Raw genomic sequence first — 27,965 nt, 5'->3', positions numbered from 1 at the left:
TGAAGAACTCACCTGTTGGTCCGCTTCACTGACGCTGAGGAAGAGGAAGAGGAAGAGTAAAAAAGAAGAGGATGATGAGGATGATGAAGCCCGCAGCTCCGCCGAGGAAGAGGAGGAAAGACTTCATCCCCTACTTTCTGGGCTTCGTCATATTCCTGTACTGCACGGTGCATCTGGTGTCGTCGGTGTCCGTGAACGCAACGCAGAGGAGCCACAGAGCGCGGCGGGCTGCAGGTGAGACGTTCACGGACTCTCTGATGATTGAGTTTGAGTTTGAGTTTATTTCGATCAGCAAAAAATAAATAGAACCACAAAAAAAACAGTAACACATCCCTCTAAAAGCTCATGGCTGATGGAAAGGGTCAGGGCTGAAGCTACAAGCTTATAGATGCCCTAACCTTTAAACCATAGCCTATGCAAATCTATATGTATATACAGTAGCTACCTATACATAAACAAACAAGCATAGGCCTAAATGCCATCCAGGGCCGTTGCTAGGAATTCTGGGCCCCCTTAAAGAATACTAAAGTGGGCCCCTCCCCCTAACTTTTCCTTTTTTTTTCTTAGACTACGTATGTATACTTAGTATCTTAGCAAGAATATTTGTCTTATTTCTAGTCAAAACAAATCTCATTATACTTAAAATAAGACTCATCACATTAAAAGCAGCTTGTTTTTAGACACTTTTTACTTCTTTCAAGCTGATTTTCACTTGGAATAATCTGATAGTGGAGCAAGTTTTTCTTTCTTATTACAAGCACAAAAAACTTACTTTCACTGGCAGATTTTTCTATCTATTGTGAATTTAATTGAAAATTATCTAAAAACAAGTTAATTTTTAGGTGATGAGTCTTATTTTAAGTGGAAAGAGATTAGTTTTGACTAGAAATGAGACATTTGGACAAGAAATAAGACAAATATTCTTGGAAAGATGTAGAGTTTTTACAGTGTACTATGAGTATTAGTCAGGGTCTCACGCAGAATAAATCAGTCATACAAAGATTAGACTACTGGGGTTTTTTATGGGCCCCACTGGGCGCTGGGCCCCTAGAGTTATCACCACCTTTCTCCCCTATACAACAGCCCTGATGCCATCTACACATACACATGATGACATGATGATGATGATGATGATTGATCAATAACAACTTCAGACTGTGGTTCAGCTCTGATGTCACGGCTCGTTTCACACTCACTTAGAGTTAAAGTCTGATCAACTCTGTGTCTGATTGGCCGCAGCCACCGTGTAACTCTGTTAACACACTGTGGTGTAGTTTATACTCAGTAGACCCACTGAAAATACATAAATACTTCAGTATAGCCAGTACAACAAAACTATCCAACTAAAGTAAATGTCAATGGTTCTCAGAGTGGGAGGGTTGACAGGGTTCAAGGGTCCACTACTTTTTATGGACATTTTACCACTTTTTACTAGAATTTTTTTTTTTTTTTTGAGAAGTTTTACCAATTTTTCTGTCCTACTTTTTACTTCTTTTTTTTAAAAGAAATTTTTACCTCTTTTGTATTATTGTTTGCACCCCCACCCCCCTTTTTTGAGAAGTTTTACCACATTTTTCTATAATTTTTTGAAAAAATGTACCACTTTTTCTAGAATTCTTGAGTAATTTTACCAGTTTCTTCTCAATTTAAAAAGCAAACTTTTTACTTTTTACTATTTTTACTTTTACCACATAGAAATGTTTCAACTTTTTTTGGAGAAATTGTACCACTTTTGTTCCAGAAATGTCTCTATAATCTTTCAGAAATGTACGCCTAATTTAAACGTACATTGATAGTTTGTGTATTTCTGGTGTGTTGTCCAATGGGGGTCCGTGGTCTAATTTGTGTCAGTTTTGGGTCCTTGATATAAAACAGTTAGAGAAGCAGCGTCTATGTGATACAAGTATGAACAGTTTACCACCTAGAAAGCAGTTTACCCACTACAACACATTAGACTACACCACTGGTTAACACTGTGCATGTGTGTGTGTGTGTGTGTGTGTGTGTGTGTGTGTGTGTGTGTGTGTGTGTGTGTGTGTGTGTGTGTGTGTGTGTGTGTGTGTGTGTGTGTGTGTGTGTGTGTGTGTCTCTCTCAGACAACGACACAGCAGAGTGTGTGTCCCCCCAGTCCTCAGAGTTCCCTGAAGGCTTCTTCACGGTGCAGGAGCGGAAGGACGGCGGTCTGGTCATCTACTTCATGATCATCTTCTACATGCTGCTGGCCGTCGCCATCGTGTGTGACGACTACTTCCTGCCCTCGCTGGAGCTCATCAGTGACCGTAGGTGACGTCACACACACACACACACACACACACACACACACACACACACACACACACACACACACACACACATCTCCTCCGTGTGTGTGTGTCACAGTTTGATAATAGGTCTACTACTGTGAGAAACTTCACGAGGAACAGATCCTTAAAGGGATAGTTCAACATTTTGTCAAATTAGCCCATCACCATAATCCCTATAGTCATAGCAGTAGGTTCGTTACCTTTAATTGTCGGTGCAAGCTGTTTTTAGAACGGCGGAGCAGAGCCGTGAGCTGCTCAGAGCTACGCTACGGAGGCTCATTATGGGATTTCTTGGTTTCCCTCATCATCAAACTCATCAAATACACAATCCAACAACTCCACAACGCTCTGGTGGACAAGTTGTGAGCTGCACATTCACCACGCTATGAGATAATAACACAACGTTACCACACAGAGTTGTTTTACCCCTTGGACGCACTGCGCGCGGCTTCTCGGGCGCTTGGCTGGTCGCACTGGGAGCTACTTATCCTCCTCTCTCCGCGCCGGTCAGACATCGACTGCAGTCGTTCATACTCATATTCACTCGGTTTTCCACACACACGTCATTTTAAACGTGTGTCTGTGTGTCTCATGTGCAGACGCAACGGTCAAATATGTTTAGATGGACAAGCAACAACTTCATTAATCATCATTGAATTATTTTATTTTGAAAATTGACCGGATTCTCTCGCCTTTTCTGTGCCCGACTTCCTGTCTGGTACGACCACGTCTGTCCAGCTTGACAGACGGCGCTCTCGGCGCGCGCGGCTCGCGTGAAAAATAGAAATGAACCGAACTGAAGCGCTCCAGGCGCGCGCACTGCGCTCCACGGCGCGAGATGTGCGGCCAGGCAGACCTGTTAACATGTGCGCCGAACTGAAACTCCCTCCGCTCCAGGGCGCTGCGCTTCGGTTCCGCGTCTAGTGCGACCAAGCTGTTAGAGGGAAATACAGAGACTGCTTGATGAAAAACTGTCCCTGAAGGCAACGCGCATCAGCAGTTTTACATGAATTTCCCTCTAAAACAACTCTGTGTGGTAACGTTGTGTTATTATCTCATAGCGTGGTGAATGTGCAGCTCACAACTTGTCCACCAGAGCGTTGTGGAGTTGTTGGATTGCAAGAGAGTCTGGCTGCAGACCTGCACTGTGAGGCCACCTGCACTGTGGGGACGGAAGTTGATTCTTAGCTTTTCAAAATAAAAGCAAATAAACCGGAAGCACGTATTTGTGAAGTGTGGAGATTACGAGTTGAGTAAAAGTCAAGCGACACATTTTCGTCATACGAAGAAACAGAAACAGTCTTTATGTAACCGAGGTCTGCAGACCTGTGCCACAGTCACGAGGTACCAGTAAGGAGAAGTGACAGGTTGTGGCGGTAGCGGTACCGGAAGTAAACTCACTCACCCATAAAAGATGTGCTAACCAATTTGTCAAGCGGTTGTCTACCTTTTGGCGAAGCGGTTAGCATCGTCGCCTCCGGTGCGGGAGGTCGCGAGTTCGATCCTCACTCAGGGCAAGTCCGAACCAAACAATATCGGTCACATTTATTCATTAGAGCGTTACGTCCTACAATATAGCCCATATTAATTTGAAAGAATCGAGTTTTGGACTTGTGGGTAGTTTGTAGCGTTGTTATTGTAGTTAGGCTAACGGTGGCTAGCGCTAACTAGGTTAACTTTAGCCTCTAAAGGCACTCCAGGGATATATTACCGTATTTATATGTCTATGGGATAAGCTTGACATCAGTGGTCCTGTTATAAAAGACAAGACCGTGCAGGTTTTCATGTGGGACAGTGCCAGTAGAAATTGTTGAAGATACAGTAAACCTCTGTCCGCCCCTCGGTGTCCATAGCAACTGTTCAGCAATAAATGAACCGATCGCCAAATATTACAAGAATGAAGCTAAATGTGGGAAACTAGAAAATATATAGGTTACTTATGGTATACTCGCTTTTAAATTACATTTACATACATTTTATATATAAAATAAAGCCCCAAGAAATAAAGTATAAAAATACGAGCTTTGAATCAACTTCCGTCCCCACAGTGCAGGTCTCCAGCCAGATGTATTTGATGAGTTTGATGAGGGAAACCAAGAAATCCCATAATGAGCCTCCGTAGCGTAGCTCTGAGCAGCTCACGGCTCTGCTCCGCCGTTCCAAAAATAGCTTGCACCGACAATTAAAGGTAACAAACCTACTGCTATGACTATAGGGATTATGGCAATGGGCCAATTTGACAAAATATTGAACTGTCCCTTTAAATACACATTACTGGATATATAATATAATGTGATTAATGTTTTAAAAAGAAGAAGAAAGTTGAATATTGATGAAGGAACATGATTCTTATTAAGTGTGTGTGTGTGTGTGTGTGTGTGTGTGTGTGTGTGTGTGTGTGTGTGTGTGTGTGTGTGTGTGTGTGTGTGTGTGTGTGTGTGTGTGTGTGTGTGTCATCAATACAGATTCAATCTTTATTTTCATCATTGGTTGATTATTTTCTAATTAAATGTTTGTGAAACGTCGACACCAACAGTTTAAACTCTGAACAACAGATTGTGTTATTGATCAATAACCTGTAGATCTGATCAGTCAGTTTACACTGGAACTGGTTCAAGTTGGTTGGACACCATGATGGACTGATCGTCTGTCCCACTCCTTCAATCTACTGCTGTCTCTACTGTCCTTCTATTGTCTCTCTGGTGTCAATTTCAATTTCAATTTCACAAGCTTTATTGGCATGACTGTCATTACAATATTGCCAAAGCGTTACAAAAATGGTAAAATAACACATACAACATAAATAAATAAACAGATAATATAATAATGCAGATGACACTAATGAACAAACAGTGTAGATATCATTAAGCAGGTAAAACTCAACAGGAGCAGCAGCAGCTGCTCATATAGAGGAGCTCATGTTGAGCAGCTTAGTTTAGGGCCAAACAGCATTGCAGTTTGCTTTGGGTTTTGGTTGTACATGTCCAATAGTTGATGTAAATGTCTTTTTGTTTTTCTATAACTTGGTGGGGCCGGATTGTGTGAGGGTGGTCTTGGTGCTCGGTGCTGGTGGAGCTGAGCCTGTGGACCAGCTGGCTGAGGGGACTCCTGTCTTTACTCTCCTCTTGGCACTGCAGGGCTTTGTGGTGGTAGGAGTTGGGGTCGCTGGCTTTGAGGTGTTGATAGAACTTTATTGCTCTTTTTTGGATCTGAATTAAAAGGGGAAATTGGCCTAATTCAGCTCTGCATCCATTATTGGGGGTGTTCCTATGGACTTTGAGGATGTTTTTGCAAATCTCGGTATGCAGGCTTTCGATCGGGTGTTTGTCCCATTTCTCAAAGTCTTGAGTTACAAGAGGACCCCACACTTCACTTCCATATAGTATAATAGGTTAGGTATGTCTCTAATGTCTCTATTGTCTTTCTCTGCTGTCCCTCAGGTCTCGGTCTGTCTCAGGACGTAGCAGGAGCCACCTTCATGGCAGCGGGGAGTTCTGCACCGGAGCTGGTGACGGCCTTCCTGGGTAAACCTCTGTCCTCTGTCTGTCCTCCTTCTGTCCTCAGTCTGTCTGTAGTGCCCTTCTTGTCCCTATAAGAGGGGCACGGTTGCTGGTCTCCAGTGTTTGGACGCGTGCTAGTGCAGCTACCAACAAAGAGTGCCCAAGGCGAGGTTCCAGTGCTCAAACACACATTTATTATTACAAATACAACAATACCTCCTTGACGAGTGGGACACGAAACCACACATAGACACGGTCCAAACTGTTGCCTTGGACCAGCACACCTGGTAGGCTGATTGTCCACTTTTAACGGAAGTTACCAAAATAAAACCCGCCAACATTTAAACAACAAAATAAAAGCACAAATGGCTCCTACACTGTCCTTACTGTCTCGTCTCTGTCCTCTGTAGCCATGTTTCCATCCAAAGTGATTCGAATTACTGGGAAATGCGCATTAAAAGAAATTCGAATCGTGTGTTTTTCCATCTACGGACTTTGACTTTGTGTATTTCAGTTTGTGCGAATCAGGGGATTTTAATTTGAATCACAGCGTTTCCATCATCATTTTATGATGCGACACATCTAGATGATCTAAACAGCTGATGGAAACACAGCTACTGTCTCGTCCCCCCGGCTGAGTTGTCCTCTCTCTACCAGGTGTGTTTGTGACGAAGGGGGACATCGGGGTCAGCACCATCGTGGGTTCGGCCGTCTACAACCTGCTGGGGATCTGCGCCGCCTGTGGACTGCTGGCCTCCACGGTACGTCATCATGACATCATCACGCGTCCTCCGTGTCCTCGCCGCCGCTGTTGTGGACGTCGTATAGAGTGCCGAAGCAGAAGCAGGAAGTAACGGCCCCATGTGACCTTAAAGGGATAGTTCACCCTAGAATGATATTTCGCTCATTATCTACTCACCCTCATGTTGACTAAGGGCTGGAAGAATTATCAGAGTCCACCGTCCCTTCTCTGAGTTACAGGGGGTCTCGGCGTAGCAGTGCATTTCAATGCAACGGTTGCAAAGGGACACCGGAGCTCTTCGTAAAAAAACACACACAAAAAAACATCCAAATACCTCCATGATGCTCGTATGTAATGTCCGTCTTGTGCTGAAGCCCCAAATTGCGTAATTGTCCCGGAAAAAATTAAATAAGTCTATATTTTAAGCTTGTTTGTAGCGGTAGCTTCTCGTCTTCTTCTTCTTCTCCTCTTCCTGGTCCGTCCAAATATCGCGTGATTCGCAGTAACCGCACTGACGCCGGCGCAAATCACGCGAGATTTGGACGGACCAGGAAGAGGAGCTTCGAGAAGCTACCGCTACAAACAAGCTTAAAATATAGACTTATTTAATTTTTTTTCAGGACAATTACGCAATTTGGGGCTTCAGCACAAGACGGACATTACATACGAGCATCATGGAGGTATTTGGATGTTTTTTTGTGTGTGTTTTTTTACGAAGAGCTCTGGTGTCCCTTTGCAACCGTTGCATTGAAATGCACTGCTACGCCGAGACCCCCTGTAACTCAGAGAAGGGACGGTGGACTCTGATAATTCTTCCAGCCCTTAGTCAACATGAGGGTGAGTAGATAATGAGCGAAATATCATTCTAGGGTGAACTATCCCTTTAACTCTGAAAAAGTCTCCATGTAAATGAACGGGAGTCAAAGTTTTATTTCTAATCCGTTTGAATTGCGCCATGAGAAAAAACTCAGTCCTCTACCTGTTTAAAACACCACGTTTCATGAAGAGAAATCAGCTGTTTATCATAAAACAGCAACAGAAGAATGTAGCTATTTAGTGTGAAGACGCTCTACGACTACAGATCTGCTGTCCCACTAAAAATACGTCACCAACTGACACGGGAAAGGAAGGACGCCATGTGGTCGCCATGGTGACGTCACCTACGCCACCTGGAGTCTCTATGGTTACGGATTCTAAGGAGTTTTATTCTACAATAGTTTTACAACAAACTGCTGATTTCTCTTCATGAAACATGATGTTTTAAACAGGTAGAGGACAGAGTTTTTTGTCATGGCACAATTCAAACGGATCATGAAATAAAACTTTCAGTCCCGTTCACTTGCATGGAGAGTTTGACGTCCCATGGCGACGTTACTTCCTGCTTCCTCTTTGGCTCTCTATAACGGACCGCAGAACGCAGCGCTGGACCAATCAGAGAGCAGCATTCAATAGAGCCGTGTAATAAACCGATGTAACGTTGTGTTGTTGTTGTTGTTGTTGTTGTTGTGTGGTCTCCAGGCAGGACGTCTGAGCTGCTGGCCTCTGTTCAGAGACTGTCTGGCCTACGCCATCAGCGTGGCGGCCGTCATCGCCATCATCTCCGACAACAGAGTGTTCTGGTGAGTCACAACACAACACGACACAATACAACACAACACGACACAACAACACATCAGAGTCAGTTAAAGGAGCCAATAGGAGGAGACTAAGGCAAGTTGAGCCCCCCCTTGTTGCTATAGGAACAATAATAATCAATTATTAAATTAATCAATAAAATAGTTTGATGATCTAATAATCCATTTGAGTCGTTTCTTAAAGGGATAGTTCAACATTTTGTCAAATTGGCCCATTGCCATAACCCCTATAGTCATAGCAGTAGGTTTGTTACCTTTAATTGTCGGTGCAAGCTGTTTTTAGAACGGTGGAGCAGAGCCGTGAGCTGCTCAGAGCTACGCTACGGAGGCTCATTATGGGATTTCTTGGTTTCCCTCATCAAACTCTTTTTTTTTTTAGACATTTTACCACATTTTTCTATAATTTTTTACTTTTACTATATACTTTTTTTTTTACTTTTACCACTTTTCCTAGAAATTCTTTGAGAAATTTTACCAGTTTCTTCTAAAATTTTTAAAACTTTTTCTTTTTAGAAATGTTACCACTTTTTACCAGATTTTCCTAAAAAAAATTTGCTAAATTTTACCACTTTTTTCTAAAAAGTTTTAAACTTATTTTGTTTACTTTGTCAGAATTTTTACCACTTTCTTCTAGAAATGTTTCAACTTTTTTTTGGGAGAAATTGTACCACGTTTTTCCCAGAAATTTCTCTATAATCTTTCAAAAATGTACGCCTAATTTAAACGTACATTGGTTGTTTGTGTATTTCTGGTGTTTGCTTCAACATGTTGTCCAATGGGGGTCCGTGGTCTAATTTGTGTCAATGTTAGGGTCCTTGATATAAAACAGTTTGAGAACCACTGGCCTATTGCTCTGGCAATGTCGTTTAGGCTGCATTATCCTATTGGCATCCCTATCATTGTAGTGGCAAGAATGGCTGTGTGCTATAAAACCGGTCTAGTGAGCAAAATCAAAACTAATGTTTTAAAATCTTTTGGCCTGGACCAGCCTTTCAAAGGGTTGGGTTGCTTCCTCTGCTTCACCATGCGCCTCTTTCAGGCCACACTTTCTTCTTCCACCCCTATTCTCATTTGTATCTTGATAGCTGTATTCAGGGGCGTCATGCAACCCAAAAACTGGAGGTGGCACAGTGAACGTGAATGTCCTATCTGGCGCATAGCGCGTGCAAAACATTTTTGGGGATGCCCTCAAATCTCTTATTTTGGGCACTAACGCTATAGTGCTGGGGACTGAAAAAAGTTGATAAACTGAATTTCAGAAATGTTATCTTGGCTAACGATGTGGAACAATAAGGTGGATGCACTTCAAAAAACTTATTTCACTGCTCCATGTATTGATTTTTCACTACTTCTTTGTAAACAGATGCACATGGCCAGGGACTGCTAGCAAAACAACAGAAAAGCAAGCGGACTTACATAGGCTTAGTTCCTAGGCTACATCAGCAGCAGCACTCTATTGACATACAATTGTGTTTTTTTTTACAATTATATATCTTTTATCATACAGAAATCATTCTCATACATGCAAAAAAATATGTATTATTATTTTGTTGTTGTTACTGTAATTGCTCTTGGGGCCCCCTAGTGGCCGCGGGGCCCTAAGCTGGCGCCTCTGGACTACACCGTGTGTCCTCCTCCTCCTGCTGCAGGTACGACGCGGCCTCGCTGCTGCTGGTCTACGTCGTCTACATCGTGGTGCTGTGCTTCGACCTGCGGATCAGCGAGTTCGTGCTGCGGCGGCTGAGCCCGTGCTGCTCCTGTCTGGGCCGCGGCGCCGCCGAGAAGACGGAGGCGCGGCCTCTGATTGGCTGGAGCGACGACACCGGCCTGAGGGTCCACAGCCGCTCCAGAGGCGACAGCGGCATCTTCCAGGACGACTCGGGCTACTCGCACCTGTCGCTGAGCCTGCACGGCCTCAACGAGATCCCCGAGGGTAAGAAACACATAAATACTTCAGTATACCCAGTAGCCTACAACAAAACTATCTAACTAAAGTAAATACATACATACTTCAGTTTACCCAGTACAACTAAACTATCTAACTAAAGTACATGTCAATGGTTCCTAAAGTGGGAGGGTTCACAGGGTTCAAGGGGCTCCACTACTCTTTCTGGACATTTTACCACTTTTTACTAGAATTTTTTCACTTTTTTAATTATTGTTTTATTTTTATTTTTTTGTTTTTTTCTACTTTTTACTATTTTTTTAAAGAAATTTTACCGCTTTTTGTCTTATTGTTTGGCCCCGCTTTTTTTTGAGAAATTTTACCACTTTTTCTAGAATTCTTGAGTAATTTTACCAGTTTCTTCTCAATTAGAAAAAAAACTACTTTTTAGTATTTACTATATACTATTTTTACTTTTACCACTTTTTTTTATTATTGTTTGACTTTTTTTTTTTTAAAGGGACAACGAGGAGTTTGTATCTGGTTATAAAAAAGTCTGATATTAATGTGGATGAATCTACGCTACCACTTGTTAATGGTCCATTTTAGATAAATCTATGGTTTTGTCTCTATGGTTATTTTGTTATTATTAGTGGTGGTGGAAATGCTGGGCGAGCCGACCAGCGTTTCTTTACTTTCGGTTTCGTGGCGAGTCATGAGAATAACGCCGCCGAATCTCCGTTTATGGTGGGAACTACGACGGTATGTGATCGTCTTCCAACCTCTGACTTTAATTCTTGATGAATGAAAACATGAGTCTGTCTTGCGCCGGTCAAAGAATTTCACGGTGCGGAGGCTCATGGTAAATGTATTAAATGTAGTAGGAAAACACTTCGCTTTCCAAAACTCCTCATTGTCCCTTTAATTTGACCACTTTTCCTAGAATTTCTTTGAGAAATTTTACCAGTTTCTTCTAAAATTTTTAAAACTTCTCTTTCTTTTTTTCTTCTTTTAGAAATGTTACCACTTTTTCTGAGAATTTTTTACCAGATTTTTCAAAAAAGAAAAGAAAAGCAACATTCATTTCAACTTTTTTGGAGAAATTGTACCACTTTTTTTCTAGAAATTTCTCTATAATCTTTCAAATATGTACGCCTAATTTTTTTTTTTTAAGTATATTTTTTTGCTTTTCATGCCTTTATTAGATAGGACAGTTCAGAGAGTGACAGGAAATGGGAGGCAGAGAGGGGGGTAATGACACGCAGGATAGGGCCGTCCGACGCGGGACTCGAACCGGGGCCGCCGGCAGTGAGGACTATAGTCTCTACACATGGGGCGGCTGCTCTACCCAGTGAGCTAAACGCTGCCTAATCTAAATGTACATTGATTGTTTGTGTATTTCTGGTGTGTTGTCCAATGGGGGTCCGTGGTCTAGTTTGTGTCAGTTTTGGGTCCTTGATATAAAACAGTTAGAGAAGCAGCGTCTATGTGATACAAGTATGAACAGTTTACCACCTAGAAACCAGTTTACCCACTACACAACATTAGAATACACCACTTTGACTTCACATCTGCTTGTGTCCTGACAGAGAGTAAGAGTGTGTTTGCGGTGCCGGAGAGCGACCTGAAGCGCATCCTGTGGGTTCTGTCTCTGCCCATCATCACCCTCCTCTTCCTCACCGTGCCCGACTGCAGGAGGAGGTTCTGGAGGAAGTGGTTCATGGTCACCTTCTTCATGTCGGCCGTGTGGATCTCAGGCTTCACCTACGTGTTGGTGTGGATGGTCACTGTCGTCGGTGAGTGACACACAAAGGACAACTCAACTCAACCTGGGCTCTGGTTTCTAATATTTCAGCTCTAACAGAATTAATGTTTAGATTTTCTTGTTTTAGAGGGAAATACAGAGACTGTTGATGAAAAACTGTCCCTGAAGGCAACACACATCAGCGGTTTTGCATGAATTTCCCTCTAAAACAACTCTGTGTGGTAACGTTGTGTTATTATCTCATAGCGTGGTGAATGTGCAGGTCACAACTTGTCCACCAGAGCGTTGTGGAGTTGTTGGATTGTGTATTTGATGAGTTTGATGATGAGGGAAACCAAGAAATCCCATAATGAGCCTCCGTAGCGTAGCTCTGAGCAGCTCACGGCTCTGCTCCGCCGTTCTAAAAATAGCTTGCACCAACAATTAAAGGTAACGAACCTACTGCTATGACTATAGGGATTATGGCGATGGGCCAATTTGACAAAAATGTTGAACTATCCCTTTAGAAATTCAAAAAACTTCCAGCGCACACTAGAGCATAGGATAGACTATGATTTATTATCAAAATTTAAAAACAGAAGGGGCGGACAACGTGTTTCACATGTTGCTCTAGTGTGCACTGGAAGTTTTTTGAATTTCTAAAGGGATAGTTCAACATTTTTGTCAAATTGGCCCATTGCCATAAACCCTATAGTCATAGCACTGTGATTTATCCTGCACCAGCTGGCAACTAGTAAAAATGTTAGTTGAGTCATTTTTACTGCACGTAACGACGCTTGGTCAAGACAATGAATTCACCAAACTACAAGACAAGTCCTGAGAGAAGGGACCAGCTGCTAGAATATGTTCAAACGAGACATATAGGCAGCCTATAAGAGACAAATGTAAAAAAAACGATGCAGAAAATACAGTTTTTAAGAGGTTATAATAACATTACAGCTCCGACTCCTTGGAACTGAATTAGGCTTTGGTTTTGTATAGGCCTATTGAACGTGTGTTTCTTAGACTTCTCCTCTTCTCTGCTGGAGCTGGTTCAGGTTTTCTTGGATAGAAATCATCAGTGCATAAGTTGACACTGCAAACTGTGTGGAGACTTCACATTTTACTATTTTAGGCTATAGGCTACTTGGCTCCATTTGCAGCGCGAGTAGCATTAACTTTAGCAACTCCTTATCCTAAGTAGGAACTCTGTGAATGCTCAACGAACGTAAAGTGACCGGTGTTAATCTGTTGGGTGACCTGGCATTATGTCTGAATAAATGAAATTGACTCTTGTTGCTATGGAAACGTGGAGCCTCTGAGTTGAACAGAAGATTCAGACGACCTGTGAATATGGTGAATAAGACTGTATCACAGCTCCGTTTACTAACATGTCGTCTTTCTTGAAGTGAACAAACCCCTCGGTAGCCTATATATTTGAAGACATTGGACATTGTCTGTGGAAAAAAGAAAGATTTTATGGGATGTAAACAGCCTAAACAGCCTAAGATCTGCTGTCTGCTCCCATTCACATTCATTCTGTTAGAGCTAAAATACTAGGAAACTAACAGCCGCGGGTTGAATTTTGCCCGGAATTGTCCTTTAACGTGGTGTCGTCGTGTGATGAGTTCAAGTGCAGTCTGTACGTTTGGGTTTCTTCGTCAGCAGCCTCCTCGTATAGCTGCAGGTGGAACTCCGATCACATCACACGCGTCTGAAGACTTGAAACTTGTGAGAAAAGTGTTGAGATGTGATCAGAGCAGCGGGATCACATGTTGGTCTGCTGGCTAATTCCTGAGATGCCATTGTCCCGGACTGGAGAGTTTATAGAGGGGGGGTCGGGGGGGGGGGGGGGGGGGGGGGGGGGGTAGTTTAGGGTAGAGGGGGGGTGTTTGGAGCTGCACTGGGCCGTGTGCTGCTCTGCTCAGCCACAGCAGGATTACAGTCGGCTTCGCCCTCAGCAGACACAGTCATGTGAGCGCGCGGCGAAAAGACTCCAACAACAGCTCAGACTGAAAATATATGAGGCAAGAAGACGTTTGTTAAACCGTTGGAATTTCTTAAGTTTTCTGCATTAACTGGTCATTTAATATGATCTGATATTACATCTAAGTCACAATTATAAACAAACACAATGTGTTCAACCTGATACCACACTAACATCACTGCAAAAACTCAAAATCTCACCAAGAATATTTGTCTCATTTCTAGTCAAAACAAATCTCATTCTACTTAAAATAAGACTCATCACATTAAAAGTAGCTTGTTTTTAGACACTTTTTACTTCTTTCAAGCTGATTTTCACTTGAAATAAGTAGAAAAATCTGATAGTGGAGCAAGTTTTTCTTTCTTATTACAAACACAAAAAAACTGCTTTCACTGGCAGATTTTTCTACTTATTTCAAGTGAAAATTAGTTTGAAACAAATGAAAATGATCTAAAAACAAGTTAATTTTTAGGTGATGAGTCTTATTTAAAATGGAAAGAGATTAGTTTTGACTAGAAATGAGACATTTTGACAAGAAATAAGACAAATATTCTTGGAAAGATTTTGAGTTTTTGCAGTGAACAATTATAATACTAGGCCTACTTAATGTCTTTATTGAACATTAAACATTAACATCCACAGAGCAGCTGGAAGAAGTGAGTGAACCCTCTGGTTTAATAACTGGTTGAAGCTCAACCCAACGTTTCCTGGAGCTGCAGATCAGAGCTGATCAACACTCAGGATGAATTCTACAGAGCTGCTTCAGCTCAGCCATGTTATTATGGGATGTCTGGTGTGAACGGTTCTCTCCTTGTTGTTTACATTCTACTTCCGGGTAGAAAACCAGCTGTAATTTGAATGAGATCAATAGTAACGAACGAGAGTTTAGCTATACTGTATATCATATTTTTCACGCCCTATCACCGTTTAGACAAATCTGAAATGATTGAAGAAACATTACTATTTCTGTGTGTGTGTTTTGTGTTGCTATGTGTTGTATTTATTCAGTTTGGGGGAATCACAGTGTCTAGAAAGCATCAGTGGCTCAGCTGACAGGGACAGCTAACGGTAGCTAAGCTAACGGTAGCTAAGCTAACAGCAGTAGCTAAGCTAACAGCAGGACGTCAGCTGTTAAAACCCTCCCGTTGTGGGACACGACATGAAACTACTCCAGTTAGCTCAGTCATGTTGGAACTCAGATATCCGCTGGAGAAAATATTTTTTCATGGAGCGTTTATTGAGTCACTGAGTTATTAAAGTTAAACAGGTAGCTAACCGTTAGCCCGGCTAATCTATGATAACCATGACTAATTACAAAAATGTGCACACATCAATAGTAATGTTTGTCCAATCATTGGTTTTATAAACTTTACAAACATCAGATTAGTCTAAACGGTGATATAGTGACATGAAAAATTAGATAGGCTAAATATAGTGAAACTCTCGTCCGTCACTATTGTTCTTGTTCTGGTTTTCTACCAGGAAGTAGTTGTAAACAACAAGGCGATTGGTTCTATTGGGTTCAGGTCTGGGCTCTGACTGGGCTGCTCCCAAAGGAGGAGTTTCTTTTGTTGAAGCTCCTCTAGATGATCTAGATCAAACAGTCATCAAACTGTCCAGGCCCTCACTGCAAAAACTCAAAATCTTTCCAACTTATTTCTTGTCAAATTGTCTCATTTCTAGTCAAAACTAATCTCTTTCCACTAAAAAAATACGTTTTTTTTAGATAATTTTCACTTGTTTCAAACATATTTTCACTTGAAATAAGTAGAAGAATCTGCCAGTGAAAGCAAGTTTTTTGTGTGTTTGTAATAAGGAAGAAAAACTTGCTCCACTATCAGATTCTTCTAGCTACTTATTTCAAGTGGAAAATCTGCTTGAAAGAAGTTTTAAAAAGTGTCTAAAAACAATACGCTACATTTTATGTGATGAGTCTCATTTTAAGTAGCCTATAATGAGATTTGTTTTGACTAGAAATAAGACAAATGTTCTATAATATTACACCAAAGCCCCGAACCATGATGCTCCTCCACCGTACACTGCAAAAACTCAAAATCTTTCCAAGAATATTTGTCTTATTTCTTGTCAAAATGTCTCAATTTTTGTCAAAACTAACCTCTTTCCACTTAAAATAAGACTCATCACCTAAAAATTAACTTGTTTTTAGATATTTTTTACTTGTTTTAAACTAATTTTCAATTGAAATAAGTAGAAAAATCTGCCAGTGAAAGCAAGATTTTTGTGCTTGTAATAAGGAAGAAAAACTTGCTCCACTATCAGATTCTTCTACTTATTTCAAGTGAAAATCTGCTTAAAAGAAGTAAAAAAAAAAGTGTCTAAAAACAAGCTGCTTTTAATGTGATGAGTCTTATTTTAAGTAGAATGAGATTTGTTTTGACCAGAAATAAGACAAATATTCTATAATATTGCACCAAAGCCCCGAACCATGATCCTCCTCCACCTACTTCACCTCTGACATGTTTGATGTTGATAAGTCCACAAAACATTTGTGGAGCAGCAAACTGCAGGTCTGCAGTGGAAAGCAAAGCTATTAAAGCAGAAAACTAGTAAATTCCAAAGGGTTCACAACATAGTTTTTCTTCTGACTGTAACTGACCTGGGATCAGGCGCAGAGCTCAACCTCATCATGTGACGCTGCTGCTTCTACTGGAGCATAATGAGAGTATTATCCCCTATCTTAGAGAGAGAGGCCATGAGACCCCACAGGTACGACTCACTCAGACGTACACCACACACACACACACACTCAGATTCAGATCAATGGGTTCAGATTTACGCTTCCAGGCAAAAGTTTGGACACACCCTCTCATTCAGCGGTCTTCCTTTATTATTTATTAAACTTAAGACGTCAGAACTATGAAGAGACTCATGTGGAGTTATGTAGTAAGCAGCAAAGTGTTACTAATAAAAGCCAAAGTGTCTTTGTCCTCTGAGCTAAAGCAGCTGAGCTGGTTGAGGATGAGTTGGAGCAGAGTGAAGGTCAAACAGCAACAAGGTCTCAGCTCCTCTGGGAAGAACTCCTTCAACACTGTTGGAAAACACAAACCGTTCCAGGTGACGACCTCATGAAGCTGACGACTGGATCATACACTGTAAAAAATATGGACGTAGCACCCGTGACGTCACCCATTGGTTTTGGGGAGTCGTTTTTGTGACTCCAACATGGCGGCCGAGAACCCGCCCACTGGCCTCGAAGCAGCTGTCCACGGAGCTGCTCGGACCTGTCACTCAACGTTTCCGCGCCCTAATTGGCCAGAGTTTTAACCTAAAAACAGTAAAACGGTAGAGTTTAACCCCCCCCCCCCCCCCCCCCCCCCCCCCCCCCCTCAGAGTGTGTGCGGGGGTAGAAACTATCGATTGAGACCAAAAAACGTTCTGATACCAGGCTTTGATCATGTTTATTGAGGATGTAAAGTGGGTGATTTTAACATGGGGGTCTATGGAGAATGCTGCTTTCTGACACCAGCCCCCAGAGGAAGAAGAGGGGATTGCAGTTTGTTGAACACGGAAGTGACTTCACTTCTCAGACCCACAACAACTGCCCCCTTGGTCTGAATCTAAAGTCTGAGAAAAGACGTCATCAAATCTAATACACATAAAACATATTCTGCTTTGTTCAACGCTCTGGTGTTTACTACATAACATGTGAGTTCCTTCATAGTTCTGACGTCTCAGTTTGAATCTACAATGTAGAAAGTTATGAAAATAAAAAAAAAACACTGAATGAGAAGGGGAGACCAGACTGATCCCTGGAGCCACCGCAACTGAACGAGCTGCTCTTCTCTGATGTTTCCAGAGTAGTGTGTGTGTGTGTGTGTGTGTGTGTGTGTGTGTGTGTGTGTGTTTGTGTGTGTCTGACGTTGTGTGTTGTTTCTCTTCACACAGGGGAGACTCTGGGGATCCCGGACACGGTGATGGGCCTGACGCTGCTGGCTGCTGGGACCAGTATACCCGACACCGTGGCCAGCGTCATGGTGGCCAGAGAAGGTACATGATCGGAGTCATAACAACTACACACTATTAAGCATTAGTTAAGTATTAATAAATACTGAGTTCATCATTTATAACACATGAATACTCATTAGTATATAGTTTATAAACAGATTGTGCTGATCAATGATGAGTAAAACATTTTTAACTGTTAAGAATTCAGTATTTAATGCTCTTAACTAATGCTGTGTACTACTTATTATAAAGTTTTACCAAAATATCTTCACCACGCTATGAGATAATAACACAACGTTACCACACAGAGTTGTTTTAGAGGGAAATACAGAGACTGTTGATGAAAAACTGTCCCTGAAGGCAACGTGCATCAGTGGTTTTGCATGAATTTCCCTCTAAAACAACTCTGTCTGCTCCACCGTTCTAAAAACAGCTTGCACCGACAATTAAAGGTAACGAACCTACTGCTATGACTATAGGGATTATGGCAATGGGCCAATTTGACAAAATGTTGAACTATCCCTTTAATGATGTTCCTTTATTTTACAAATTAACGATGAAGAAATGCAGGAAACAGAAGGTGGCGATAATGCGCCTGAAAAGCTGCTGCCACCCACAACGGAAAAAGAAGAAGAACAGTTCGCAACAATTAATCGAACAATAATCGATAACTAAATTAATCGCCAACTATTATGATAATCTAATAATCAGTTTGAGTAGTTTTTAAGGGAAAAAAAAAGTCGAAGTCGAGTTGCAGGACAAATTATATATCAAAACGTGCGGTTTGATCGGGATCGGTATGCTATTACTTTTCTCAACAGTTTACGAATTTTGAAAAACTGCTCAAAATTTTGCATTGAAGTCAATGGGACGGGCGGAAAAAAAAGAGCGAAAAAGAACAATAGGCCACAAGATTCTGAAGTGACGTCACACAGGGTAAATCTACATCCGGTCCAGTCAGCTGCGGCTAGAGCGATTGACAGAGTGGCGACACTTTTCATTCAAACAAACTAATACGACCGCCACAAAAGATTTCATCAGTGAGACTAACATTAATCTCCTAAAAAAAGTTTAACCAGTCAGCGGTAAACCTCTAAAAACCTGTGGATAAAGTTACCTGGATGTAGCTACGAGCATCTGCCTACTAACGTTAGCCCCCGGTCGCTGCCTGCTAGCCGCCGGTCGCTGCCTACTAGCCCCCGGTCGCTGCCTACTAGCCCCCGGTTGCTGCTCCCTTTGCATTTCTCCCAAAACAAGCACATTTCCTAACAGGCAACATCTGGATAAACTAACAACAGGCTGCGGATTTAACGGCGATGTTCTCGCATTAAAGAATATTACAACTTTTAGCAGCTTTACTGCTATCACTGTCAGTTGCTGCTGAACGGCGATAGCGATGCTAATTTGTTAACCCGTCGTTAGCATTAAGCTAGCGGACGTAAATGCTTAGTTAGCATTAAGCTAACGGACTTTCTGCTTAGTAGTGGTACTGGCTGTGTGTGGTTTGAAGGTTGTTTCAAATAATGTGGGTTTGAGTGAACATCTTTGATGATTAAATACATATTGCCGCTTAATATGTTTTATGTATGGCATTATTACAGTAGGCTAATGATTAGCCGCTAATCTTCCATTTGGACAGTGACAAATAAAACCTTGAAGCAAGAAGATTTTGTTGGAGAACTGACATTGATATACAGTAATTCAGTAACGGTTGTAAACCAGTGTACGGTTTAGTTTTAATATTTTGCTGTTCAAAAGCAAGCTAAACAAAGTCTTTTCCATCATCTCTTCGTATCCTAGCCTACCCTGCTAGAAAAACCAGCATGGAAATGATGCTCGTCTATGCTGTTTGTATTTTTTTTAGCAGTAGCCAAAACCCACTTTCTCAGGTCTTTCTTTCGGAAACTCATGGAAATGCAAGTCTAGAATTTGTACACTGAGGTACGCAGCAGAAGCTTTTATTTTTGGATTCAGCCATTGCGCTTCCGTGACCGGAAGTAGTTTTGCCCTGTAACGGAAACCGGAAGTACCTAAACCCGGAAGTCGTGAAATAGGCCTATCATTGGAGTTTAACAAACGTCTACTGCTCAGGCATACTTTCACCTAGAGACACCATTTAAACTTTAAACAGTAGACACAAGTCTTGTGTATTGGTGTATTACTCCACGTTTTGATAGGTCATATAGTTTTTGATCAATCCCTGATCAATGACCATGATCATTTTTGGAGAAATTATGAGATTATAATGGGTGTGTATTGGACGGAATGTTCGTGTCAGAGTGCGTGACATCATCGGTTAGAGTGGGAGAGATGCCAGAAAAACTCCCGATTTTTTCTCTTTCCACACTCGGCCCAGCCACAGTTTACACTCCACACACATGATTTTTTCCAAATTTGTAGACAAACTTGTTCTGTTTCTCACCATGTGCTCAAAATATCAGAGAGACTTACAGAATTTAAACTCTGAGCCTCTAAGTGCGGCCACGTCTGTCTCTGCTCCTCATTGACTCCAATACAAATATTTTCTGAGAGAAGCAGATTTTTTAGAAATTTTCTAGTTATAATGTTCCTACACTGTAAAAACTCAAAATCTTTCCATGAATATTTGTCTTATTTCTTGTCAAAATGTCTTAATTTTAATCAAAACTAATCTCTTTCCACTTAAAATAAGACTCGTCACCTAAAAATTAACTTGTTTTCATACAGTTTTCACTTGTTTCAAACAAATTTTCAATTGAAATAAGTAGAAAAATCTGCCAGTGAAAGCAAGTTTTTTGTGCTAAAGTGTATAAAAACAAGCTACTTTTTATGTGATGAGTCTTGTTTCTAGTATAATTAGATTTGTTTTGACTAGAAATGACATTTTAACTAGAAGTAAGACAAATATTATTGGTAAGAGTTAGAGTTTTTGCAGTGTATATATTGTATAAGTTGGTATGAGTTGTTTCCCATGTTCTCTGTGTGTGTTGCGTCGTCAGGTAAAGCCGACATGGCGATGTCCAACATCGTGGGCTCCAACGTGTTCGACATGCTGTGCCTGGGGCTGCCGTGGTTCATCCAGACGGCCTTCGTGGACACGGAGAACCCGGTGGAGGTGAACAGCACCGGCCTGGTCTTCATCTCCGCCACGCTGCTGCTCTCCGTCGTCTTCCTCTTCGTCTCCGTGCACGTGAACGGCTGGAAGCTGGACTGGAAGCTGGGCACCGTGTCTCTCTGCTGCTACTTCCTGTTCGCCACGCTGTCCATCCTGTACGAGCTGGGCGTCATCGGCAACAATCCCATCAGGCTTTGCGGCGACTGACTGACTGACTGACTGACAACGAGACGACGGGTTTAAGCCCCTTGGTAATAAATCAACGTGTCACACGCTGGTTGTTCGTTGTGCGACGCTTCACAGACGCTTCACAGTGCTGGTCACATCTGTGCAGCAGCAGCAGCAGCAGGAAGACCAGCTCTGGCAGTTCCACGTCTCACCACAGGTTGGCGCTACGCTTCCAAGGATCATGTTGTTGCTGTGTTTCATCCACACACACAGACACAGACACACAAACTCCGACTCTGTTCTCTGAAAAGTGGTATAATGAAAATAAAAAAGTCAAACAATAATAAAAAAAAAGTGGTACAATTTCTCCCAAAAAAGTTGAAACATTTCTAGAAAAAAGTGGTAAAAATTCTCACACAAAAACAAAAAGGTTTAAAATATTTTAGAAAAAAGTGGTAAAATTTTCTTTTTTTTTAGAAAAATCTGGTAAAATTTTCAGAAAAAGTGGTAAAATTAAAAAAAAAAAAATTAATTTAAAAATTAAAAAAATTCTAGAAGAAACTGGTAAAATTTAGCTTTTTTTTTTTTTTTTGGAAAATCTGGTAAAATTTTCAGAAAAAGTGGTAAAAGTTTAAAATTTTTTAGAAGATACTAGTAAAATTTATCAAAGAAATTCTAGGAAAAGTGGTAAAATAAAAATAAAAAAGTCAAACAATAATAAAAAAAAGTGGTACAATTTCTCCAAAAAAGTTGAAACATTTCTAGAAAAAAGTGGTAAAAATTCTCACAAAAAACCAAAAACAATAAGGTTTAAAATCTTTTAGAAAAAAGTGGTAAAATTTTGCTTTTTTTTTTTTTTTTTTTTAGAAAAATCTGGTAACATTTTCAGAAAAAGTGGTAAAATTTCAAAGAAAAAGAAGTTTTACAAATGTTAGAAGAAACTGGTAAAATTTATCAAAGAAATTCTAGGAAAAGTGGTAAAAAAAAAAAGAAAAAAAAAGTCAAACAATAATGAAAAAAAAAGTGGTACAATTTCTCCCAAAAAAATAAACAAAAAAGTTTAAAATCTTTTAGAAAAAAGTGTTAAAATTTTGCTTTTTTTTTTTTTTTTTTTAGAAATATCTGGTAAAATTTTCAGAAAAAGTGGTAAAATTTCTAAAAAAAAAAGTTTTAAAAATTTTAGAAGAAACTGGTAAATTTCATCAAAGAAATTTGTCTGGTTGTTGGTTGTGCGACGGTTCACAGACGCTTCACAGTGCTGGTCACATCTGTGCAGCAGCAGCAGCAGCAGGAAGACCAGCTCTGGCAGTTCCACGGCTCACCACAGGTTGGCGCTACGCCTCCAAGGATCATGTTGTTGCTGTGTTTGATCCACACACACAGACACAGACACACAAACCCCGACTCTGTTCTCTACAACGACTCGTCGAGCTGCGACCGAGGCCACAGACGAGTTCAACACACATTCACAACTGTCGACTAATAAAAACACAAGGTGTCACCTCGTCAGTGGTGTAGAAGTCTAATGTTGTGGTGGTACATTTTTGCAATTTTTGTTCTTTTTAGAAAAATCGGGTAAAATTTCTCAGAAAAAGTGGTAAAATTTCTTTTAAAAAAAAAAAAATACGTTTTACAAATTTAAGAAGAAACTGGTCAAATTTATCAAAGAAATTCTAGGAAATGTGGTAAAAAAAAAAAAGTCAAACAATAATAAAAAAATTTAAAAAGTGGTAAAAGTAAAAATAGTGTGTAGTAAATGGTCAAAAGTTTATTTTTTAAATAAGAATTCTAGAAAAAGTGGTAAAATGTTTCAAAATATTATAGAAGAATGTGGTAAAATTTCTCAAAAAAAGGGGGGAGGGACAAACAATAATACAAAAAGGGGTAAAATTTCTTTTAAAAAATAGTAAAAAGTAGAACAGAAAAATTGGGAAGAAATTGGTAAAATTTCTAAAAAAAAAAACAAAAGTTTAAAAAATTTTAGAAGTAGGCTAACTGGTAAAATTCATCAAAGAAATTCTAGGAAAAGTGGTAAAATAAAAATAAAAAAGTCAAACAATAATAAAAAAAAAGTGGTACATTACAATTTCTCCAAAAAAGTTGAAACATTTCTAGAAAAAAGTGGTAAAATTTCTCACACACAAAAATAAACAAAAAAGTTAAAAATCTTTTAGAAAAAAGTGGTGAAATTTTGCTTTTTTTTTTTTTTTTTTTAGAAAAATCTGGTAAAATTTTCAGAAGAAGTGGTAAAATTAAAAAAGAAAAAGAAAAGTTTAAAAAATTTTACAAGAAACTGGTCAAATTTATCAAAGAAATTCTAGGAAAAGTGGTACAATTAAAAAAAAAAAGACGTCAAACAATAATTTAAAAAAGTGGTAAGAGTAAAAATAGTATAGGATAGTAAATAGTTGTTTTAAAATTGAGAAGAAACTGGTAAAATTATTCAAGAATTCTAGAAAATGTGGTAAAAAAAAAAAATTAGGCATACATTTTTGAAAGATTATAGAGAAATTTCTGGGGGAAAAAGTGGTAAAAATGTGCGCTTTTTTTTTTGAAAAATCTGGTAAAATTTTCAGAAAAAGTGGTAAAATTTCTAAAAAAAAAAATTTAAAATTTTACAGGAAACTCGTACAATTTATCAAATTTATCAAACGGGTTTAAGCCCCTTGGTAATAAATCAACGTGTTACACGCTGGTTGTTGGTTGTGCGACGCTTCACAGTGCTGGTCACATCTGTGCAGCAGCAGCAGGAAGACCAGCTCTGGCAGTTCCACGTCTCACCACAGGTTGGCGCTACGCTTCCAAGGATCATGTTGTTGCTGTGTTTGATCCACACACACACAGACACAGACACACAAACCCCGACTCTGTTCTCTACAACGACTCGTTGAGCTGCGACCGAGGCCACAGACGAGTTCAACACACATTCACAACTGTCGACTAATAAAAACACAAGGTGTCACCTCGTCAGTGGTGTAGAAGTCTAATGTTTTATGTATTTATGTATAGAGAAATTTCTGGAAAAAAAGTGGTACAATTTCTCCAAGAAAGTTGAAACATTTCTAGAAAAAAGTGGTTAAAATTCTCCCAAAAAAACAAAAACAAAAAGGTTTAAAATCTTTGAGAAAAAAGTGGTAAAATTTTGCAATTTTTCTTTTTTAGAAAAATCTGGTAAAATTTTCAGAAAAAGTGGTAAAATTTCTAAAAAAAAAAAAAGATTAAAAATTTTTAGAAGAAACCGGTAAAATTTATCAAAGAAATTCTAGGAAAAGTGGTAAAATTTAAAAAAAAAAAATAAGTCAAACAATAATTGAAAAAAGTGGTAAAAGTAAAAATAGTATAGGATAGTAAATAGTTGTTTTAAAATTGAGAATAAACTGGTAAAATTACTCAAGAATTCTAGAAAATGTGGTAAAGTATTATAGAAAAATGTGGTAAAAAATAAATAAATAAATTAGGCATACATTTTTGAAAGATTATAGAGAAATTTCTGGAAAAAAAAGTGGTACAATTTCTCCAAAAAAAGTTGAAACATTTCTAGAAAAAAAGTGGTAAAAATTCTCACAAAAAAATAAACAAAAGGTTTTAAAATCTTTTAGAAAAAAGTGGTAAAATTTTGCTTTTTTTTTATTAAATAAAAATAGAATAGAATAGAAAGTGGTAAAAGTAAAAATAGTATATAGTAATAGTAAAAAGTTGTTTCTTTAAATTGAGAAGAAACTGGTAAAATTAAAATTACTCAAGAATTCTAGAAACAGTGGTAAAATCTTTCAAAATATTATAGAAAAATGTGGTAATGTGGCAAAAAAGGGGGGGGCAAACAATAATACAAAAAGAAGAAAAATGTCTTTAAAAAATAGTAAAAAGTAGAACAGAAAAATTGATAAGAAACTGGTGAAATTTCTCAAAAAAATTCAAAGAAAAAGTGGTAAAATGTCAAGAAAAAGTTGTGGATCACATAGACTACACCACTGCACCTCGTCCTTTCTGTCTGTATGTGTGTGTGTGTGTGTGAGGAGTTGTCATCATCATCATCATCATCCACAGCTCTGATAACAACTTTACGACCAACGTCTTACGACCTACGAGAAGGAGGTGGAATGCAAACAAAAAACTTTCCACGTCGCCTGAAATAGACCCGACGACACTTTTATCAGTCGTTCATAATTAACTCTGTAAACTTCCAACACTTTGAATAACACACAGACACGATACATACACAAGGTTTTACTCCCTGTGGAACTTTTACACATTTTGTCTCGTTAACAACCACAAACAAAAATGTGTTTTAATGGGATTTTATGTGACAGACCAAGTGGAAGGAAAATGATTCATGGTGTTGAAAACATGGTGTGTCACCATATATAGCTACACTACTCACAAAAAGTTATGGATATTTGACCAGAATCTCCCTTTAAACAGTTCCTGCTACAGTGATATTCTATCATGAGGCCTTTTAGTGGTCATTTCTTTATTTCTAACAAAAGCTAACAACAGTGGTGGCTATGGCAACAACAATCTCAAGAGGACTATCTACAAACTGTCACTGAACCAGAACATTTAAAAGTGTTTCCATGACGACTGAACCACTAAACCAGGCGGTGTTTATGGGATGTTTGTGGTTAATCAGCTTGTTAGATAACAGCGTGTTAATATTCAATAATGAATGAATGAATGAATGAATGAGTGTTTATTTCGATCACAGCATCAAAATTTCAACAAAACAAATTCAAGGTAGTAACAAATACTAACTATACCGCTGGTCGAAAAGGGTTGCGGCTGAAGCAAAGCTTATAGCTGCCGCACCCTCAGGCCTGAAACACTCAACAACAACTGGACAGGTGCATTCAAAAGTTTAGAGAAGATTCAATTAAGTTCACCTGTAAAGGTTATAGTGCATTAAAGGTGCATTCTGAAATTTAACTTTTTGTGAGTAGTGAACATTGTGTTGAACCCGTCTCTGCATGCAGGTCTTTGGAGGTTTGTCTCCAGCAGCTGTTTCTTGCAGTTTGTGCCCGTTGTTCTTCTTGTTCTCTGCAGAGCAGCTCCAGTTGAGTCAGGTTGGATGGAGAGTGACTGTGAGCAGCAGTTTTTAAGTCTTTACCACAGATTCTCAGTAGGATTCAGGTCTGTAGGACTTTGACTGGGCTGTTCTAACACATGGATGTGCTCTGATGTAAACCATCTCAGTCTCAGGTGTTTATATGCCTCTAACTTTTCTAGCTTTTCCTCCAGGATTGTCCTGGATTTAAAATAATCCTTGGTTGCAGCCCTACAAAGTATCGAGGGTAATTTCATCTTGCACTATGTTCCAAGTCTGCTTCCGGCCTCGCTCCGATTTAAAGGGTAGTTTTAAGGGCTGAAAAGCACTTCCCCTCCCTCTTAAAAGAATTGGGACACTACTCCTACACAAGAACGCGCAAAACCATCTTCCATCAACTCTGAGCAGCTTCCCTGTCGCTGCTGAAGAAAAGCCCCCCCACCATGTTTCACACTGGGGATGGTGCGTTCAGGTTCATGTGCACCAAAAAGTTAAATTTTTGGTCTTTGATTTAGAAAACTTCTTGAACACCATGAATCATTTTCCTTCCACTTCAATGATGCTCTGCTTTGTTTTGGTCTGACACATACAATCCCATTAAAACACATTTAAAGGGAGTTTTGTAAAGTGAAGTGTTTTCACACTACATTTTCCATGAGCCTCAGCGGACTGGCGCAAGACAGACAAAATGAAAACATTTGCCAAGAATGTTTTCATTCATCAAGAATGAAGGTTCGACGACGATCAGATACCGTCGTAGTACCGGCGGCGTTATTCTCATGACCCGCCGGGCAGCGTCCGGGAAACCAAAAGTAGGAAATGCTGGACGAGTCGACCACTAAACAATAACAAAATAACTATAAAGACAAAACAATATATTTATCTAAATGGGCCCATTAACAAGTGGTAACGGAGATTCATACACGTTAATATGAGACTCTTTTGGAACCAGATACAAACTCCTGTTCCCTTTAAATTTGTGGTTGTAACACGACTAAATGTGGAAAAGTTCAAGGGGGGATTGAAGACGTTCTGCAAGGTGCTGAATGATCAATACAACCAGCAGAAAACAAAGCTGGTTCAGTCTCTGGACTAAATGCAGCTACACACTCCTCTGTCTCCAAGATTAACCCTCCTGTTGGAAGGAAGGACAAAGGGAAAGATGGAAGCAAGGAAGGAAAGATAGATGGAGGGAGGGAACAGATTGGGTCAAAAAAGAAGGAAGAAGAAAGGACGAAGGGAAGGAAGGAAGGGAGGACAAAGGGAAAGATGGGAGGTAAGAAGGAAGAGAAAAGGGAAGGAAAGATAGATGGAGGGAGGGAACAGATTGTCAATTTGACCTAATCTGTTCCCTTCCTCCATCGTTCCTTTCTCCCCTTCGTCCTTACTTCTTCTTCCTTCCTCTTTTGACCTGATCTGTTCCCTCCCTGCATTTTTCTTTTCTTCCTTTTTCCTTCCTTCCCTCTTCTTCCTTCCTTGAACAAATCTGTTCTCTCCCCTCCATCTTTATTTCCTTCCCTTTTCCCTTCCTTCTTCCACAATCCTTTTTGCCTCCCTTCCTTCCTTCCCTTCGTCCTTACTTCTTCCTTCTTTTTTGACTCAATCTGTTCCCTCACTCTATCTGTCTTTCCTCCCATCTATCCCTTTGTCCTTCTTTCCTTCCCTTGGTCCTTCCTTCTCTGACCCAGAAGGACGACAGGAGGGTTAACCAGTGGTTATTAAACTGTAATGAAGCGTCTTCTCCACCGGGCGGCAGCACTGAGCAGCAGCAGCTGTGTCAGTGTGACTGTGCTCTGAGGAAACATTCACAACCAGACGAGTTAAAAATTAAAAAGTTTATTTGTTCCAATAAACTGGCTGACAAATTAAAAAGGTTTTACAAAACAAAGATAAAAGAGCTA

At 39.9% G+C, this 27,965-nt stretch overlaps 1 protein-coding gene across 1 annotated transcript; it reads left to right on the top strand.

The window, feature by feature from the left end:
- Positions 1–80: 80 nt before the first annotated feature.
- Positions 81–21,062, top strand: slc24a5 (solute carrier family 24 member 5; the record flags this gene model as incomplete). Its single annotated transcript, XM_083997094.1, has 9 exons — positions 81–234; positions 2,097–2,279; positions 5,744–5,827; positions 6,461–6,564; positions 8,064–8,164; positions 9,829–10,112; positions 11,654–11,860; positions 17,702–17,803; positions 20,740–21,062. The coding sequence occupies 9 exons, from the start codon at positions 81–83 to the stop codon at positions 21,060–21,062; spliced, it is 1,542 nt and encodes a 513-aa protein (XP_083853220.1).
- Positions 21,063–27,965: the final 6,903 nt, after the last annotated feature.

This window comes from Trachurus trachurus (genome assembly GCF_905171665.1).
Source record: "Trachurus trachurus genome assembly, chromosome: 3".
NCBI classification, from domain to species: Eukaryota; Metazoa; Chordata; class Actinopteri; order Carangiformes; family Carangidae; genus Trachurus; species Trachurus trachurus.
The sequence above is the reverse complement of the archived record's forward strand: the minus strand, read 5'-3'. Positions and strand labels throughout refer to the sequence as shown.